This window comes from Anopheles marshallii, chromosome 2 (genome assembly GCF_943734725.1).
Source record: "Anopheles marshallii chromosome 2, idAnoMarsDA_429_01, whole genome shotgun sequence".
In the NCBI taxonomy this organism is placed as follows: Eukaryota; Metazoa; Arthropoda; class Insecta; order Diptera; family Culicidae; genus Anopheles; species Anopheles marshallii.
The window spans coordinates 36,812,295-36,831,788 of record NC_071326.1 but is presented as its reverse complement, the minus strand read 5'-3'; the positions used below and the strand labels follow the sequence as shown (position 1 = coordinate 36,831,788).

Sequence of the window (19,494 nt, the reverse complement as noted above, 5' to 3'; positions counted from 1 at the left end):
TATCGCAGGCGCCTATCTTATTCACTTGCGCACACACCTGTGTGGCTTATCAGAACCCTCTGGACTTTATTGCGTTTATCTGCACTTGATGGAGATGAAGTGAAATTGAAAAGCAAGTTATGTTAACTATTTCCTTAATTTTGCTCGCATATGTTTCCAACCACTGAATACAACTCACACTTAACACGCAAATGAGTTTTTTTGGCGGCGCTATAGCTACTGAAGAACGTGGCCAGCGAACTCGCGACAACCTCTCTCTCATAACCTCTCTAGCATTAAAACCACCAGTACCAATAATGTTACCTTACTACCTTTACACGGTGATGCGTCACCCGTACGAAAACGGCCGCGCTTGCCTATGCGTCACAACAATAGCACAACAATGGAAACACGCAGCATCGCCCGCGGCGTTACAATGAAAATGAACTGCAAAGGAAATGCTAAATTGCACATCTCTTTCTCTCACCTGTTGCTACCTGTGTCTCTAGCGCGCGGAGATTTGTTTCGTTTTTTCTAACACAGCTCCAAACCAAACAGCCAAACAATGGCAAATATGCACTTTTTCGGGGCACCAAACTCCATGCAAATGGATCACACGAAAACGCGACACTGAACGTTTTACGGCACTAGCTGCGCGGAAGATTTATATTCGATAAATTCGATCATGTAAGCGTGTTGTTTCGATCGCGACTGTTTGCATCAACGAAATGGTGCTTTATTCACCATCGCCATTCGCCTAATGCGGTCCAACACACCGATGCCATGAAGCACACACGGTGGACAATGAGAGAAGAAAAAACAAGATCCGATCGCGCAGCTTACCGCTGTTACAAACCTGTTTTTTCTGCAGCACGATCTTACACCACCCGCGCAATGTTAACGTGCACCAGTTGTGGAAAAGTCACAACCCTACTTAAATTGCAATTGCATTTAAGACAAAAGCGTACGACACTTTTAATAGAAAAGCACTTTAAAATTACATGCAATTGAACAAATGGTCCAGCAGAAGGTTTCAAACAGTTTTGTTTTGTTTTTCTTTTTTTGCTTACTTCCAAATGTCAAATCAAAACCATATTCGAAAATGTCGAATGGTTTCGAAATTAATTTTTCCAGCTTCGAACCATTTTTTTCTTCATTACCTTAAAAAAGATAGAAATATTGAAAACACAATTAAAACGAAACTTAGATTACTATTATAGGTTTCTATATCCATTGAAAGTAAAATCAATCTGATAAACAATTTATTTAAAAAATATGCTACCGGCTGTTTACTTTTGGTACGCACTGTATTTCGAATCGGTTGTTGTCTTCGCTATCAAATAGTGCGTAAATTTTTTGCTGCGAAGCTTTTGGCGCTAGTTGATAGTGTTGCAAGTTAAAATTAGTGCGTTCCGCTAAATTTTCTTCAAATTTCTTCAAGATTTTTAAATAATCAATTTATTAAACTACAGAAAAGTAGACGGTTCAATTAATTGTTAATTTGAGGTGTTTAGTGCTCTTTAAAAAAACATGGTTTAAATTCTAAGTTTAGCAATAAAATGATTTAAATCTGCGCAAAATGAAAATCAATTTAAAATAAATATTGCAACATTTTAAGAGAAATAGAAACTAGTTAAACTGGAGGATATATGTGTATGTTTAATATGCCTCAAGAGGTTACTCCATCTTCTTTTAGCAACTTTTTTGCCGGGGCATGACAATTGAATTTTAATGTGGCCACCACAATGCTAATTCCCATTGCATAACTTCGTACCCATGCAATGTGTGCCTTTAACTTTCAATTGTCGGCAAATTTATCACCATACTCTCACTCTCTTTCAAGCATCCATTCTCTCTCAATTGACTCGGTGACTTCAACGATGGCGTGTAAGGAAAACCATGTTCAAATCATTTACCTTGTCGCTTAAGAATGCCTACGGGCATATCCGGTTTGTTGCGCATTTGTAAGCAATAGAACCATTGATTATTGTTTCAATTGTTACAAACGAAAGAACCTTGCACAGATTGATTCCAATCGATTCAACAATTTTACACAAACATTCAGTACGAGTCGATACTTATGCGCATGCACCGAATTATTCAACATAGAACACTGATGGAATTTTCAAGATAAGTTGCAGAACGAATCATTTCATACCATTCCGGTGCATCATGACTGTTGTTGAGAGAAAAACTAACGAATAACCTTACTAATGATTTCTTCTGCATCGATCCAATTGCGCAACATGTGTCAAAGGCAATCAATTAGCTTCCAAACATATACGCATTTATCAGCCACACAAGAATCTCCCCAAAACAAACACATTTTCCCCACATAAATGGATGACACCATGTCTTGGGTGTGTGAAGGTATCCCCCGACATGCGTACTACAAGTGCGGAATGTTCTTGGTTCTCTCACGGAGCTGTTAAAACTTTTGAATGAATCCATTTTATGAAACTTCAACTAAGATGGTGTTTTGTGCTGTACAAACAACGAATGCATTTTTTCACCAACTTCACGCTATTGTCCTTGATGATCGTTAAACGAAAACGAACAGAATGGTTTAAAACAACTAAAAGTGTTCTATGATTTTATCTTCATTTCGTTTTTTATGCAAAAGAATATGAACGAATCGGAACACGTGCAGTAGCACAAGCAACCGAAACAACTCCCATCAAATGGTCAGTAATACAGGGGCCAGAAACAACACTACGGACTGGGTGGTTTTTTAGCAAGTCAATGGACAAAGTGTGTTTATGAAGCTAATTTCTGAGCTGGTGGAATTGGTGCAAACTTTCTCTTTGTACTATGAACCATTTTTTAAGCAATGCTTTCTCACTAAAAATCCAAAAGATGCGAGATTTAACAGTGCCGGTGTCTTGCAAACTCACGCAAGAGTAAGAGTAATAAAATGCGTTTGGAAGAGATGCTCAGGATGGATAAAGTACTGGCACAGTTTGGTACTAACAAACATTGCACGTGTTTTGGTTTTAATTGTCTTTTTTCTGTTGATGCAATATTTTTCGATTAATTTGTTTATGCTATGTGTGAGTATAATTTTTGTGGTTGTTTATTTAAAAAAATAATTTTACTTTTCAATATTTAATTTATTTACTTTTTACGTTAATTGTTCTTATTCTTTCATTAAGCGTTGCTACAAACATTCTTACTTATCTTTTATATTCAGAAATATTTCAATACTTTTCGATAAAACTGTCTTGCCTTTCTTCAATTTTATGACAAAATATTGTAAAACTACCGAATATTTCACTATGAAATATATACTTTGGACATCAAAAGAGCAATACAAGTAATTTAAACATTTTTTAAAAAATAGTTTAACTTAAGGATAAACTATAGCTCCTAAGCTATAGAAGAGAAGTATAAATAAAAATAAAATAAATGATAAGGTGAAATAATGTGACAAGCTTTGTAAATCATGAACGAACAATTTGTCCAGTAGTGTATACGATGTAACCAATAGCAAAAGCATCCTTTTCATTCCATTACCAAACTTACGCACACATACACACACACACACACACACACACACACACACACACAACCATCCATTAATTCACGGACCGTGAGCGAATATGGCCGCCGTTGAAAGAAAGGCTCCCCGGCACAACGAACAACACGCGCTGGTTAATGCTGGCCCCCAATGTGCACGCATACTATTCATTCCATCTTGTACGCATGTCCCATTCATCCCACCAACTACCGAAACCTTTTCCCCCTGGCAACCGTTTCCAATCCGAGACAGCTCCTCCGTGCGGGTCGGCCCCCGCTAGACGCGTCCCCGCCATTCAAAACAGCGGCCCAGCAGCCGACCAATATACCGCGGAATCACTTTCTCACCGTGCACAAGACAGAGAGAAAGAGCGTAATGCGCGAAGCGCAGAGTAAGGGAGAGCAAAGCCAGGCTTTCCCTTTCGGTGATTCGGCCAACAGAATGGAAACCGCCGCTTGAATGGGGAATTTTGGTCGAAGCAACTCCGAACACCGGGCTTCTTCTTCTCCGGGTTGGAGAGGGAGTTCCTCTGTTTTTTTTATTGCCATCGTTTGCTCACAGACGTGTGTCGGGTGCTGGGTCTCGTGCCAGCGATTCCGCTCGCGGACGGTTTGCTGTGCGCGAACGCAAACATACCACCAGTCCGAGACGAATATCCCTGGCGAACGGACACGGCCACAGAGATCCTAAGCAAAGCGGCTACACTTGAGGGTAGCATTCGTTGTATAAAAGTTTAGATCTCTCCCCCCCACATCTCCCCACTATCGCTCATCCCCCTTTCAACGTAAGTGTATGCGTGTGTGTGTGTGCATCTTCGTGCGTGAATAAGGCTGAAGCTTTTCGGCCATTTTTGTTTTGTGCACTACCATTGTTACTGATAACGCTGGCCACAGTGACGATTGCATCGAGAGTTTCACCAAAAAGCAAATGCGAGTGATTGAGTTTTCACTGATTTTCCACCACGACTGAACGATGGTAAAGCAAAGCCTTCCACGACCGTAACATTGGCAACGCCTCCTTCACCGGCTCCATCCCGGGGCCGAACTCTGGCGCCCGGAACGTGACTCCCGATTCTCCCAGGAAAAAAAAACAACCGAACCACCCCGGACGGTTCTTTCAATGCTAGTGGCCACACAATTCGCGCCACGGAAAGTGACCGAGCCCCCGTCATGGAGTTGGTACGGTGAAGAGACAAGGATTTTACGCTAGAAGCGGAACACAAAGAGGAGCTTTTGTTTTTTTCCCCGTTTTCCATTTAGTTCGTTTTGTTATATTGTTTCCTTTCTTCTGTTGCAAGTTTCGGCTTGATTGTTTGACTTACTTTCTTCGTTTTGGAGCTTACTTTGCTGAGCTGCTGGGTGACGAATGGGTGCGGCTTTTAAGTGCATTTCACGGTTGTTGTGACGCAGTGTCGGTGTGATGTGGTGTGTCCCAAAAAAAGGGTCTGATTGTGCGGTAAAAAAAAGACTGTGGCAAAGAAGCGAAGAGGTCCTGTGGAGGTCTCAACAAAATGCAAAACCTGAAGGTCAATATTCTGTGATATAGTGGACAGTTTTTGTCACCCCTTCGTTAACACAAACGAAACAACGATTGGCATCGAAGCTTGTGCGTGAAAACCCAACGTCTCCATCAGCAACGAAAAGAATCGGCGTGAAGTATTGCCTTTGCTATCAGATAAAGCTACCCGAAGGCACCGCTAGCAGTGTTTGTTTATCTTGATTTTCTTGTTTATCTTGCTTTTCTTTGCGTTACTCTCCGTTTTATAATTTCACTTTTACGTTTGTTACTTCTGTTCATTTATGGTTTCATCCTTCCATCCATTGCCGTACACGCACAATAGCCACCACTTCAGCAAACCCGACCCGAGAACAGTCGCCTGGAGGGAAAGTAATTTCCTGTTCCCCCCGGAAAAAGAAACCGTCGCCGAGCGCGCGCGTCATGTGCTATTGACCGCCATTTTGGAAAAGTGCAAAACCGCGAGCTGAACAAATTCTACCCGCGCTCGGTACGGTCGGTCGGGTCGCGGGCACCGCGAACGGACCCGGAACGATCCGGAAAATGATGGCCGCCATTTTGGTGCGCGAAAAACCGCGACAAACCCGTGACGATGATGATGCGACCGTGAGTGAAAGGTACGCGAGCAACGGTGAGAACGGTGGGTGGTACGGCATGGAGCAGGCGCCACAACCGCACGAAAGGACTCCCCAACTGTCCTCGGTGTGGTCGGGGTCGGTGGAGGAGGGGATGGAGCACGAAGAAAGGGTGAGGATGGAAGATGGCCGGAACTACTGCACCGGCGGTCGCTGTTTGGTGGAGGATCGGCCAAGGGGGATTGTGACCAACAGTGCGAAGGGCAGGCATTGGCCATGGTCAGGGTCGTGTGCCAGGGATACGTCGCTTCTGGTAGGACTAGTGTTGGTGCTGCTACACACCGTCAAAGGTAAGTCCGATTAGTCGTGTATATTGCACATTGCCGTTTTGGGGTCAGGATATCATAGTAGCCAAGCGTGAAGCGAAGCGAGAAGATACTCGTGGAAGATATTTTCATATAGTTTTTTTTTCTTCTCTTTTTGAATTGTTGTTATGTTTTTTTTATATTGCTATAATAAAAAAACAAACAAACAATTGCAACATGGATGCGGATTAAAAATACCAAAAAATCAAAATAAACGTGATTTTGTGTCAGGACTTGTATACACTTAATGGATTAGTTTAATTTAATTAACTTAATTTTATTAGTGATAAAACTAAAAGCATTTTGAAACAAATTTAAATGCAAACAAATTAAACATCGAAAAGGACTACATTTGCTAGTAGCTACCGTACAATTAGTTGTGTGACATGTAGCTAATGTGCATCCAGGCGAAATGTCATGAATTGTGATGCATATTTTATGCAAATCTAATGAAAAAAAGAAGACTTTATTCTGCATGACTAAGTACAACAACATTCCTATCGATCTGTACTACTTTGACTTTTATTCTCAACAACACCACTAGTAACCGTATGGTACGGCCTGTAGAAAACCCTTTCCAGTCATGGGCTTCCTCCTTACATAAATCTAATTGAGTGATACAACAAAAGTTCACACACCGCACCGCAAAACCCTTCCCCGTTTCCGTCGCATAAAAACAACCAGCTACAATTATGCAATTCTCCATCCACAGCGCGTGGTAGCGCTGGACAGGGGTTATTTTTAATGTGTACGAGCCCAGCATAGCATACTAATCAAGCCTGAGCAAACTCGCTTTTCCACATGATGGGAGCATAATTTAGCGTATCAAACGCACAAAACAATAGAGCCAAAACACCAGCATATCAGGCATCGTGTGATGGTTGGGCTGGGGGATAATGGGTGTTGAATACGTTCAACTCCCGCGGGTTTATAGTAGCAGGCCACTTTCGCGAAGGGCGCTCACTGCAAAAATACATACAAGACAAAAAAAGGTTCTACATCATCGCGCTTGACGAATTCATACCTTTTTTTTTTCGCTGTCGTTCTATACAATGAGCACCCTTCGGGTAGGTTAACCTAGACAGAATTAACACACAAAGCGTTACAGGAATTTATTACATCCCTAGACCCTAGTCCCTGGTGCTTAACAGTGTCTGCTTTAAGTGATCGTAAATGTTTCATGCCAAAAAGCGTACTAAAGTTTAGAGTCCTATTACCAAGTGCCGTATTTATCCTCTCGGGGCTTTATTCTGTTTGTTGTCCCATGCTGAGTCAAGAAGATCAGAATAATGTTCATGATCATCATAACGATGCTGTTCCCTTTTACGATCCAACCAATCGATGGTTGTGGCATTGACTTTAGATTGAATGATTTAGGATTTCTTTGGATAGAAATTGTAACAAATAATGTATAAAAACAAATAATTTAACAGCAGTTTAATTGTCCATTGTAGTGTAAATATTCCAAGAAACCTCAGCCAAACGGCAGTCCGGGTAAAACCTTCATCCAATGACCTCATCACTTCACGCTACTCGCCACTCGCCATTTTCCTTGAAACCTTCCCCACCAACATGAATCGACGACAGACGACACCTGAGCCGCAGGAATTCTATTTTTTGCACCTGTCCTCCATCCACAAAACCAACGTTCTGAGTTCGTGTTTGTGTTGCGAGCGGCACAAAAACCGTCTCCACAATGATTTTGAACTATTGCGCCAACCAAGTGCTCGTGGAAGATGTTCGAGTTCCTTTCACTTTTTGCCACCTCCATCTAACGAACTCATGGAGTAAGCGTAGCCACAAGCTCTCCTCTAGGGGCTCTGTTTCTGATGTAGAAAAGAGCCTATTCTTTTCTCAGTGGAAGATAAAAATGTTTCCCAACCACCGGCAGGAATTATTAATCAACTCCATCCGTTTGAATGTCACCATTCTTCCACAACGAAATAGCAGCAACGCTGTGGAGGAGATTGAGTACCGCGTTTAGGCGGCACCATAAACTTACCCACCGGTTAGGTTAATCAGACCGATAGAGCGTAACTTTTCTTCGCGCTTCCAAGTTCCAGCTCGAATCAACCAAGCGTAACTACCGATAACCTGAAACCATCAATTTCACCCGTTCCCGCTTGAACGATACATACACGATGCAGTCAGCATCACATCTCGCTCCGGCCGGCAGCTCCGAACCGGTGCAACGTAAGCGAACGAAAGTAAACTTGTTTTTTTATTTTGCTCTACCTTCCCTTGCACTCGGCACCCGGCCATATCCCATTATTGCAACACCGCGTTTCGTAAACAGCGGTGCAACCTTTCTCCGTTGTGTTCCTGGACTTCTGGGCCGATGCTGTTGTTCTATCGCAACCGTTGCCCCACCGCGTTCGTGGCTGCTAATTGCAAACCACAACACAGCGCGGTGAAAGTAACGCCAACCGAAACATCCCGAAATGGAGCGAAATGTATGTCAATCGACCCGGGCTGGGTTCGTCGCTGTACGTCGATTGACTTACAAACGGTGGGTTTACTTTGCGCCGTGGTACGACGCAGAAAGTTGGCGATGGAATCAACTCCACTTCCGTAACCCTTTAGTTTTCTGCTCGGTTTTGGCTCTCTCTCTCTCTTACTTTCCCATCATCATAACGCCTCGTTGTTGTTGTTTTGTGTCTTGTTTTTTTTTCTAGCTGGGAGCCAGAAAGGTTGGGCGCAAATATGGGTTGTGCGGGAACCCCACGTTTGGGGATCGTTTGCGTTGCGTAACGTGTTTTTCTTTTTTGCTTCAAAAGTTGCTCACGTTGATCTTTCGCCACAGAGCCATTTAAAAAAAAGAAGAAACGGTACGATATTGATACACTTATTGAGTACTGGTCAGATGTGAACACCTTTGACCTGTGGTGGTGCCAAGCGAAAGAAACCAAGCTGGTGCGGTCGAGCACCTTTTGGCATTTCTAGAAAGGCATGGTAGAAACCACATTTTCTGGACACGTGGTCGATGTGTTGCATACTCTTCATCGCATGTTATTTAATGGGAAAATGTACATAAAACTTTAAATTGGCATTTTAAACGTGGACAGATTCAGTAGCATTAAAGCAAGTGTTAAGAGGTGAATATCTAATACATTTGTATATTTCTGAACTGTTTAAAGGTAGAGCACTGGTTATACAGTGCCGAAGCTAAAGATGTCTTAAATATCTGGTAAAAATCGACAAAAAACGATAGTTTAGCGCAAAGAGTTAACTGAAACGCATGTAAATTCGCATATTTTCAAAGTTCATGCCGATTTTCCTCAAAACATTATTAATCACAATTAATTAATTAATCTCAAAATTAAACCCGTGTACCGGATAATTCAGGTCCACATTTTAATGCAGGTTTTGGTCTTCTCGCAATTTATTGGTACAGCTTTTACTAATTCATTTTCAGTTGGTGAAAAAGTATTTTTACAAATCTTTAATAGTTCGTAAGTATGCCATAAGTGAAATGTTTATTAATATTATGTTTAAGACCTGTGGTTATTCCAGCTAAAGTCTATAAAATTTTCATCTTGTTTTTATATTTTACACACATTGAATGAATTGAGTCTCGTGACAATACTCGAAATCCGACATTGTAGAAAGATTTTCATTCATATAGTAACCCTATTAATGCATTCCCTGTATTTATTTTCAATATTACAAAACTTTTATAGAACTTGGAATCGTTTTTACACGTAGAAATTTAGAGGATTGTCGAGCTCATAATGGATTACATTCGAACTCTTCTTGAAGTTGACCTGGAATGCGGCATGGCAGGAGCGAAAACTGTGTAAGGAAAACTGTTGTGGGTTGTGCTGGAGAAAGCATGAGCTTTCATGCTCCTCATAATACTCTTCCAATTCCATCAATCATCTTGTAGGAATAACTACCGCTTCCACTTCCTTCCGCTAATTGGCTACATCCACTCCGGACAATCGTATCAGCTCCCGACCGGCGACCGATTTGTTCAGCATAACAGCGCACATAATTAACAGATCATAGTATTTACCGCCCGGAAACGGCAAACTTGGGACTATAAAATTTGTTTCCCACCTTCACACACGAACATTCCCCTTAACGTACGAGCCCGAGCTAATGAAGAGGGTTGCAAATTTTACGATATATCAACGGCAAACCAGCGCACCAGTTCTTGCGTACGGGAATCGTCGAGATCGTACGCTCGTTCTCGGTCCGTTCCCGTGCCGATAAGACTTTTATAATAACCGTATCGATGGTAACACCACAGGGCCGAACGAATTGCCTAGCGGCTTTCGCTGAAGGGGGGTGGTGTATCGTAGCGCGTACCGAACAGTAGGAAACACTCGGCGACACGGGGACACTCAGACAAGTGTTGATCGCCAAATTAAGTCATAAATCATAAAAAAAGCAAACCCCTCCATTTTGTGATGCTTCCCAACCGTAGGGTATGGTGCTATTGTAGCAAATTGGAACATATACAGTGGTTTAACGGTTATCGTTATAGAAGATGGTGCAGCATTTCGATTTGTTTTCGGGCAGAAAACTGTTCATCAAATGGTTTTATAATTCGGTTTTATTTATCTGGGGCTGGTAAAACATTGGTCACCACTTTTAAATGTAGATAGGAACACTTGCTCTATTTGCCGTTTATATGTGCGAGGCCGAGTATGCACGATCCCCAATTAGACGCAATTAACTTTTATCCACCGACTAGCAAAAGCCAGTGCTGCGTCCAGTGAAGTACAAAAATATTTAATTCTTTAAACCGATGCTAAGGTACGACGGCAGTCACAGTGCAATAGTTGGCATTATGTTTCTTGCTCCAGGCCGGCAGACCGACGGGAAAAAAGCGAGACCTTTTTTTTCCTTTGCGCCACGTGCAGCAGCAGTATCATCCCGCGGTATCCATGGTAAGATCATGGTATGAAAAATTAGTTTCCTATCCTTCGCTCCTTTGTTGCCGGTCTCTGTTTTCCTTCCTTTTTCACCCCACGCCCCATCAGCCCACTACGTCCCTTCCAGTCGAGCTTTATCTTCTCACTCCAATGAGGCCGAATGCACTTTGTTTATGATTGTTCAGGTGGGGAGTGTTCCGGTGCAAAAAGGATATAGCAAGCTGGTGCCCCATCTGCGCCCGGTGTGTGGCTACATCGCTCAAGGACGTGCGAAGCAAAACTTGTGCTTTGCATTGCTGTGGCCCGAGCGCCCAACGGACGCACCGTGGGTGAACATGGGCGACGGAAAAGCGCCCCCGTTCCGTTCGTATCGCTCTCATTAGAAACGGTCGCAATACAATGCGAAACTGTGCAATGTGATACTCGTGGCTGTTCATTGTGCTGCCGTCTAGCAGCGGACAAATTAAGCGGAAAAGTGGATTCTGTAATGAGGCGCACAGTAGAAGAAAAAAAAACGGCACGTTTTGCACTGGGGCAGAGAAAAAAAAATCAACAACTTTATGATGAAAACACTTTTCCGCCCCGTATGTGCTTACGGGTTGGTAAAGTTATTCGAACCTTCATAGCGGTGACAAAAATGGAATGTCTGATAAGAAGGCTTGACATGCATTCTGCTCACTGTTGCATTTGTTACAGCGTTTCTAATAATTTACATCTGAATTAGCTGTGATTCAACAATGTTTGTTACAATCTGTTGGCTATGTTTGTAAAATAATGTTTCATTTGTCTTGCATTGTTAACTGTTCACAAGTACTTTTTTTTATTAGTGGGAACTCTGGAAACACCATCCAGAATAATCTTCGAATGCTATTTGAAAATTCCACCTACAACTCTGAGGAAATTTCAGGTTCGACTACGATGTTCTGTAGACTTCCTTCTGCTGCTCTAAATACTCCCGACTGCTCCTAATTATTCTGGACAGCTCGGACGTACCTCGAAGTACTTAGAATTTCTCGGGCATAGTTCAAACTGTTATGTACTATTCCAATCGTACCGGACTACTAGAACTACTACATAGCTGTCCCATTATCATGCGGATCAACTCTCAATTTACTACCAACGTTGTCCTCTCTCTTGTATCATTAAATATACCTTTTCCAAAGGGACAAAGACCTTTATTCTTCCTCCTATTTGTCGCATTGGAAATATTGATCTCGGAGCATTGGCCTTCCATTTTGGGCCATTTCAATGACTTTTGTTTGCCCATAGTGGAGTAGTTAGGAGCTAAACGAAATCCATCAGTAAACGTTCAAAAGAGCGCAACTTTACCCGAATTGCAAAGGTTCCATGAGTAGGATCAATCAGACTCCATCGACTGGACGGACAGGCATTCTAATCATCACTGGTGGCTACAAACATCCGATATACTTTTTAAATATAATTTGAATCACTTGTTCCATCGGTAGTTCCGCTTAATAGTAAAACAAAAAACAAATCCAACTTAATTGTCTTGCAACTCTACGCCCAAGAAAAGTTCCACTACTTCATTTCGACCCATCAACTGGAAGACAAAGTTTAACTGATCACACACCAATCCACCCAAACCGGGACAAATCCTTTCCGAATCCGTGTCTTATGCAACATCCCCGGTCCCATTTATGGCGGTGCTCGTAATGAGCTCACCGCTTCCGAATAAATGTCGGTGGTACGGGCACCCGAAAAGCGGGGGAAAAAAATAAACCGTCACAGATTATATCGATAATAATCATCCACTTTCCTTTGCCATCCCTTTGCAACCCCCCCAAAACGGTCGCTGTGTGCCAAACCGGAAAGAAGTTCATTAAACATTATTAGTTCGGTGCGGTGCCGGGCGCACATCATATTTTTACCATTTTTACCCGATAGTCGCTAGGGCGAACCTGCCAACCCTCGCCTAGTACGTCCCAGTTACGAGGGGCCTACAACCGGAACCAAAATAAGGGGAAAAGAACGCAACATCGCCCTGTATCATTTCGTCGCCTTGTTATTGCCTTTGTGGAAGAAAACATTCTTGTCATCCTTTTGCCCGGCCTGTGTTCGGTGCTTTCCCTTTCGGTGCTTCTTTATCATTTGCAAAACGGAAAAATAATGATCCCGTAGTCGGGGTCGCTTTTTGATTTCTCCTGTATCTGTCTGTTACAATCTTTAAGGGTAAAATTGGCACAGAGATTGTTAAGGTGATCCCAGACTCATACTTTTTTACCGATCTCCATGCAAACCGTTCAAACCATAACCCGTTTAGCTGTAGCTGTATTTTCCTCCGGTCGTTATCCATCACAGTGGAAGTAAGAAAGAGGGAAATTTAAGGACATTTTTCCGGTCGTAAATGTTTTAAAATTAGATATTTCCGACCTTCACTCGATCGTAATATTTATAAGTATTGTTATGCTTGTACATTTAAAGATATTACCTGTCAAAGGCGCAGAACGCACCAAATGTCTTTAAACATAACTTACCGATCAGAATACAATCGATTCTTAATGCTTGCCAATGACTTTGCTTGGCTCTCAATTTTCCACACAGAAACACAACCCATCGAGACCGAGAAAAATCGATGAAATACGAAACCAGTAAATAGCAATCGTTTGTTGCTTCGCCATCATCGTGACCGGCCGTTGACGTTTATCAGACAGCTCAAGTGCCACCGGGTGGGGGGGAAGTCAAGTTTATTGATTTATCCGATTTTCCATTATGCATTCCGTTTGCTCACGGCTTGGGATAAGGATTACCACCCTTCCGAGGTCGCCTTCGAGCGCCTACGCACTGTTATTACCGTTTCGGTAGTAAGAGAAGCGATCCTCCTCCCACATCTGCCAAACCATACCAACCGCACAATGGTGTTGACCTCGTAAACCCGGACTCGGCGGCCAATTGGAATCGTATCGATTGTACGGCAAATATTTGAAACCATTCAATAACTGTCATCAATGAAACACTCGCCCCCATCTACATTAAGCGATGCTACCGGTATCGAGGAGTTTGCTAGCTTTAAAACGCTGCTATCAGTGTCGGGAGCGTCTCCAGTGAATCGTTCTTTTAGTGCAACGCTCAAATTTCTGCACTGCCAAACGGGCCAAACATTTTCCAAACGTCGTTTCTGGAACGCGCTCGATCTCCGTTCCAGCCCCGGCCAAAGCTATCTCGGTTGCTCGCATTAATCAATTTTCTCGCCTTCACGTTAGGTGCTGTTGCACGATGATATGAGGATGATACGAAACCCGGTCGCACGATGCTGATCTAATTTCCCCGGGCAAACGTAATAGGATTTGGTACGGTCGGTCGTTTTGAGCTCGTTTAGTCGAATTGTCTGCCACCGACCTGACGGTTTAAGCAACCGGAATCGTTCATTACTAGTTTTGTGTAGCAAGGCTGAGAAGAAACAAGAGACGGTGTGCTTCAAAAGGACGAATCGTACCCCAACACCCTCAAACGACACACGCACACGAGCATTATATCCATCTGGATCGTTCTGATGCAGGTTTCATAATTCAATGAAGCTGAAGACGGATGAAGGAAGAACCTTCAGCGACGGGAAGCCGTAGAGGATGGTGAAAGCGAATTAATCCTGCCGAAATGATTTCGTGTATGATATCTGTGTCCTTTGAACCTTTCCGGTTACAAGAAAGAAAAATACGCACAATGTTTCATTCGCGTCACGAATATTGGAACAATGTTTATTGTGCTGGGATGTCTTATCTATCGCGGTGGCTCATTGGTGGCAGCGCGGGGCTCCAGGTCTTTCACACGACCGGACCGGTATCAAATATTATCCGGGCCGTTTCTTTTTCAAATGGTGGGTACATAATACAAAGAACATGTACTGTAAAGAAGAGTTTTAGCATGACGTTCTCGACTTCACGAGAATGTGACCTTAGTATGATTTAAGACTGAATTTTTGGAAAATGCTCTTTAAATAATTGGCAAAAAGTGTAGTCAAATATGACACATTTAGTGTCGTTTCATTGATTGACAGAGAAGCATTTTTGATGTAGCAGTGACGAGATCTTGTGTTCTTCGTGAGGCCAATCAAAATTTTCTATCGGTTCGGAGTTTACGGACCAACATACAAAGCAGGTCGTGTAGCGAATCTCGCCTCAACCGGGCAAATTGTAGCAGTCATTAATCATCCGAATTTATTTTTAAAACTATTTTGACCAGGCTTGATGCCCTTTTAGATCATTAAGTAACACAAAAATCGCGTTAGGTCGTTGCAATTGAAATGCAATTATGTCACGCGAAAATGTGATAGTGAAGAAGTAAAATTTTGTAAAAGAAGTATCCATAGTTTCACTACTTCTTGTCTCAATGTATTGCTACTGAACTACTGTTGAATGACATATTAAAGGCGGCCGGTGGTGTATTGGTATAGTTTTCACACGACAGGACCGGTCTAAAATCCCATCCGGACCAATCTCCCGTAGCAAGAACTGACTATCCGTCTACGTGGTAAACTTAAGTCTAGTAAGCCAGAAATGTCAGGCATGACCTTAGGAGGTTGTTACACCAAGAGATTGTTGAATAATGTGTATCGTTCACATACCTTCAGAATATACACTTGCCACGAGAAATCAGCTCACGAAATATCGAAAGATTTACATTAATTTATCAAGATATTTTAAATTTTCCCACAAATTTACAGTATATTACATTCAACTCATGCAATAAAGACATTTTCAATTCTCACACGAGTTTTATAGAACATTAGTACACTAGCAGTGTCTAACCTGTACGGTTGCAATTGCTTAACGCTGTAATGTCGTTGTAGTTCAATCACTAAACATCGTCCGAGAGTTCGGGATGGAATGTAAAAATCATTGACAGGCACCACACTGGTTAAACGTAGGAACAAGATGTACACCACTGATGATGGAGCTGTGGCATCGATTTTCCCCGTCGTCGTGCGAGTTTCCTTCGAGTATCCCTGGAACCGAAAAAGGAACCGAAAGTGGTACGGAAAGCAAATGCGGAAAACCCCCTCCCCATTCAACACAGCCAGCCCGTTTAATATCGTTAAAAGTCTTTTGTTCCCGGTTACCACGCCATTAAGCCGATGGTGTTTGCCGCTACGGCTGCTGCTGCTGTTGTACTGGTGTCTCCCTTTTTTAGCGCACGGTTGGGTGGGAAAATACAAAAAAAAAACGTGGAAAATGAGCGAGGGTGGATAAATAAATGTCCCATCACATCGTTGTCGTTGTCAGCATTAATTATCCAATCGCAGGACGTTTCATAGCCAACGACAGTTTTCATTTCCTTCGGCCGAGGTTTTACCTTTCCTGCTACGGCGGTTGTCGATGGATGGATGAAGTTTTCCTTCCGACAAAGAGATTTTCTTGTACTGTCCCAGTTAATGCTTGCATGTAAAGTGTTTAGCAGCAGTGGATGAGAAAAAAAACCTAACACCCTTTCGACGACTTTTCACGACCGGCCTTGTAAGTTTTCCTTTTTCCCTTTTGCAAACACCACCTGACGTCCCTTCCAAATTGTGCTTCCAACTGCATTATCGTACTCGGCTCACCTATATATTACCCTGCTTCGCCAGTGATGAATAGGTGGGAGACTATTTGCTTAGCTTTAATATTACTTTCCTAAGCTGGCCTCAGGGGGAAAAAAAACTTCAATCCAGTCTCAAGATGCAATCTGGATCGGCTATTGACCGGATTGAGAGGGGATCGCTAAAGCGCACGCAGCCAACGCTGGAAACCAGGGCTACGGATGACCGGAACGGTGCCGTGCAGGATGTATCCATTTTAACTCCGGTGTGTTTTGGACGTCGGTGTCTGTTTGCTTAAGCTGTTGTCTCCGGAGGCAAATCCTTCGGTTCGGAAAGCCGGCCTCGTCCGGGGGTGGTATAGCTTCCCCCGTTTTCGCCTAAAGCGTGCGACAATATTTACACAACAGTCTGTGATGCGCCTGCCTGCGAATTTAGTGCTCGTTCGGGCAAGAACCGTTTAAGCATCAAGCAGACAGGTTGCAATTGAAGAGCGCTGGCATGGAAAAGAATGAACCCCGAAAGGGTGCTCAGGTACCATTCGTAATCTGGTTGTTCAACGATTTACAACTTGTTTTTACGGTCGGTCATGATTTGATGGAAGATGCGCTAGTTAAATAAGCCGTCAAAGATATGCTGAGGTTGGCTGGTTGTTGAGTTGAGTTTATATGTTATTGTGTATTAAAATACTTTATTCGTGTGTTTTACTTACAACGAGTGATAGAGTAGTGACGAGTAGTAGAGTGATCGAGGATTAACAATGGATTATACTTACTTTTGATCCCAAAAACGCTTCTTTAAATTCAAAACTCCATCATTTTATTTAAATGAGTAAGAGTAAGAGATTGAAAATCCCACATCGAAATCAAACCAGGAATTGATGGACTTATATTTAATTCAACTGAAAGTAATGCATAACATTTCGTGCATTTAACAGTTCATACGACGTTTGAACTAGAAAGTTTAAATTACTCTTGAAAATAGTAAAAAAATGTATTCTTTAAATTTTATTTTCATTCTCCAATAAATATTGAAACAATAATACTTATCATTCAAACTCATTCTATCTTCTTTGTATTTTGCAAATTATAGTTGATTGTCGAGCTCCAAAGGAACCTTACTACGGTCGCGAAATAGGGGAACTGGCCAACTTTGGACATGGCATCAAGGTAAGGTTAGCGTAACTGTTTAACAACTTGTAACAATGTACAGAGGGAGAAACAATTTGTTTAATGTGTTCTAATGTACTTCTTTTTTTATTATTATTTTTGCTTCACCTAGGGACATGTGTACGCCGTCGATGAATCGACACTGTTTGTCAAAGGATTCGCCTACGACGGTAACGCACCGGATGCGTTCTTCTGGGTTGGCAATTCGCCTCGCCCAAGCCCGGAAGGATACATCATACCATACCCGGAGGAGTACAGTGGGCGGTAAGTTCTGATGGCACTTTTGGGTTTTCTACCTCCATTGTTTAATGCAGGACCCTCCTAATGGGTATGTTATTGGATGTAATCGTTAAAATTGATATTTAGTTGAAATTATTAATCTCTAAAATGATGGTGAAAGGTTAAAAGTAAAAAATCACAGCAAGGACTATTTTGCGTAATAGATCAAGTATTGAAGTATTGGAGTAATGAACATATTTCAATCATAAGTAACTTTATATAGCCTCAATATTTTTTAATAAGTTTTAAACTTTCTAGAAGCTATAATTTCATATTGCATATAACGAGTTTCTCGTAGGTTGTAAATTAATGTTCATTTTTGCCATAAGTCATTAGTTCCTACTTCAATAATTGCATGATATGGACGAACATTATCGAGTAATTAATTCAACATTGTTGCTCTTTGCAACGGTTTCTATTTCATAACTTAAATTGAGTTGCTAGTGGCATTTCCACTTTGATCAACTGTTACACAACTTCATATTTTTCGTCTTTATCATCATGTTTTATGAAATACCCCTAAACATGATTCATTGAATGCACATCAACTTAATAAGATCAATGAAATTTACTGGATCTTTCTTATTACTTACATATACTTAAGATATGTTGTTCGTGTTCTTTTATTGTGTCTTGTAAAGTCCAAATGTTTGTCTTCTATATGATACCCAATCTCAACTTAAGGTCGCTTTCTATCATCGTCACTTTACAAATGAAGAAATCTCCATACTGAACATTTATTCTTTGGGAGCCTCTGGACGACTGTCGGCCAACAACCGTTTACAAAAGATATTAAACTTACTTCAATAATATCTAAACTAGAATGTAACTTTTGAAATACATTTAAACAAGTAATGTATAATTATGACAAGTTAAGAATTAATTTCTTCAATTAACACTCACACATCAAAACAGCAATCGCAATGCAAAACGTAACGCAACCACCAACGATATCTCTATTTTAACACTTTTAACTCGCATCACAACTTCTTCGACAACAAAGCAAGGAAAGAGTAAAGAAGGCTACCGCACCCATCCGCGTCTGTCGTCTCATACGCAACAGGATACTAGCGGGCGGTTGAGCCACGCAGAGCCGCGCATAAAATTCACATAAATTTTTATTTCCACCACCCTTAAACCAACCCCCCAAATCGAGGGAAGTCGGCTCACACTGCAGGAGGAGTCACAAAATAAATGAACTTCCTGCAGGCGGAGCACACGGCACGGCACTGCCGGGCTTCCGGTTCTTATCCACACGAGCGAAAGGATCAACACCATCATCCACACCCGCTGTGTGTGTGTCCTCACGCACGGCAAACTCTCACGTCTCGACCCTGGGCCGTCCTGACCACCCGCCGTTCCACCCCAGGACGGAAGCGAACGATAATAGTCCTGCATCCTATCTAATCTATTTTTATTTAGGGCTTTGGCCACAACCCCTCCGGAAGTGCTCACCCCGATGGTGCTGCATTCTTACGGGTTGTCCAACGGTGGGGGTATTTTTATTTTTTTTTTCTTTACGGAAGGTTTGGCAGTGCGTTCGCTGGGGTTGAATTTTCACGGACGTTTCCCCTCAATGTTGGCGCGAGGAATTTGAATCATTTACTAGAGATTAAGTACCTTAATGTTACCACACTAACATTTCGTCACGTTTTCGGCATTTTGCAGCCGGGTGTGCCGAAGCCACC

The 19,494-nt window shown here is 42.1% G+C and overlaps 2 protein-coding genes across 2 annotated transcripts in view; one reads left to right on the top strand and one right to left on the bottom strand.

Moving 5' to 3' along the window:
• Positions 1 to 19,494, bottom strand: part of LOC128709835 (C-terminal-binding protein) — a 154,620-nt gene that overhangs the window by 79,557 nt on the left and 55,569 nt on the right. The gene's annotated exons all lie outside the window — the stretch shown is intronic.
• Positions 5,555 to 19,494, top strand: part of LOC128709829 (protein Skeletor, isoforms B/C) — a 30,794-nt gene continuing 16,854 nt past the window's right edge. The window contains exons 1-3 of the mRNA XM_053804847.1: positions 5,555 to 5,936; positions 17,451 to 17,527; positions 17,640 to 17,791. Of these exons, the coding sequence (XP_053660822.1) occupies positions 5,555 to 5,936; positions 17,451 to 17,527; positions 17,640 to 17,791 (611 nt within the window). The remainder of the gene's footprint in view (positions 5,937 to 17,450; positions 17,528 to 17,639; positions 17,792 to 19,494) is intronic.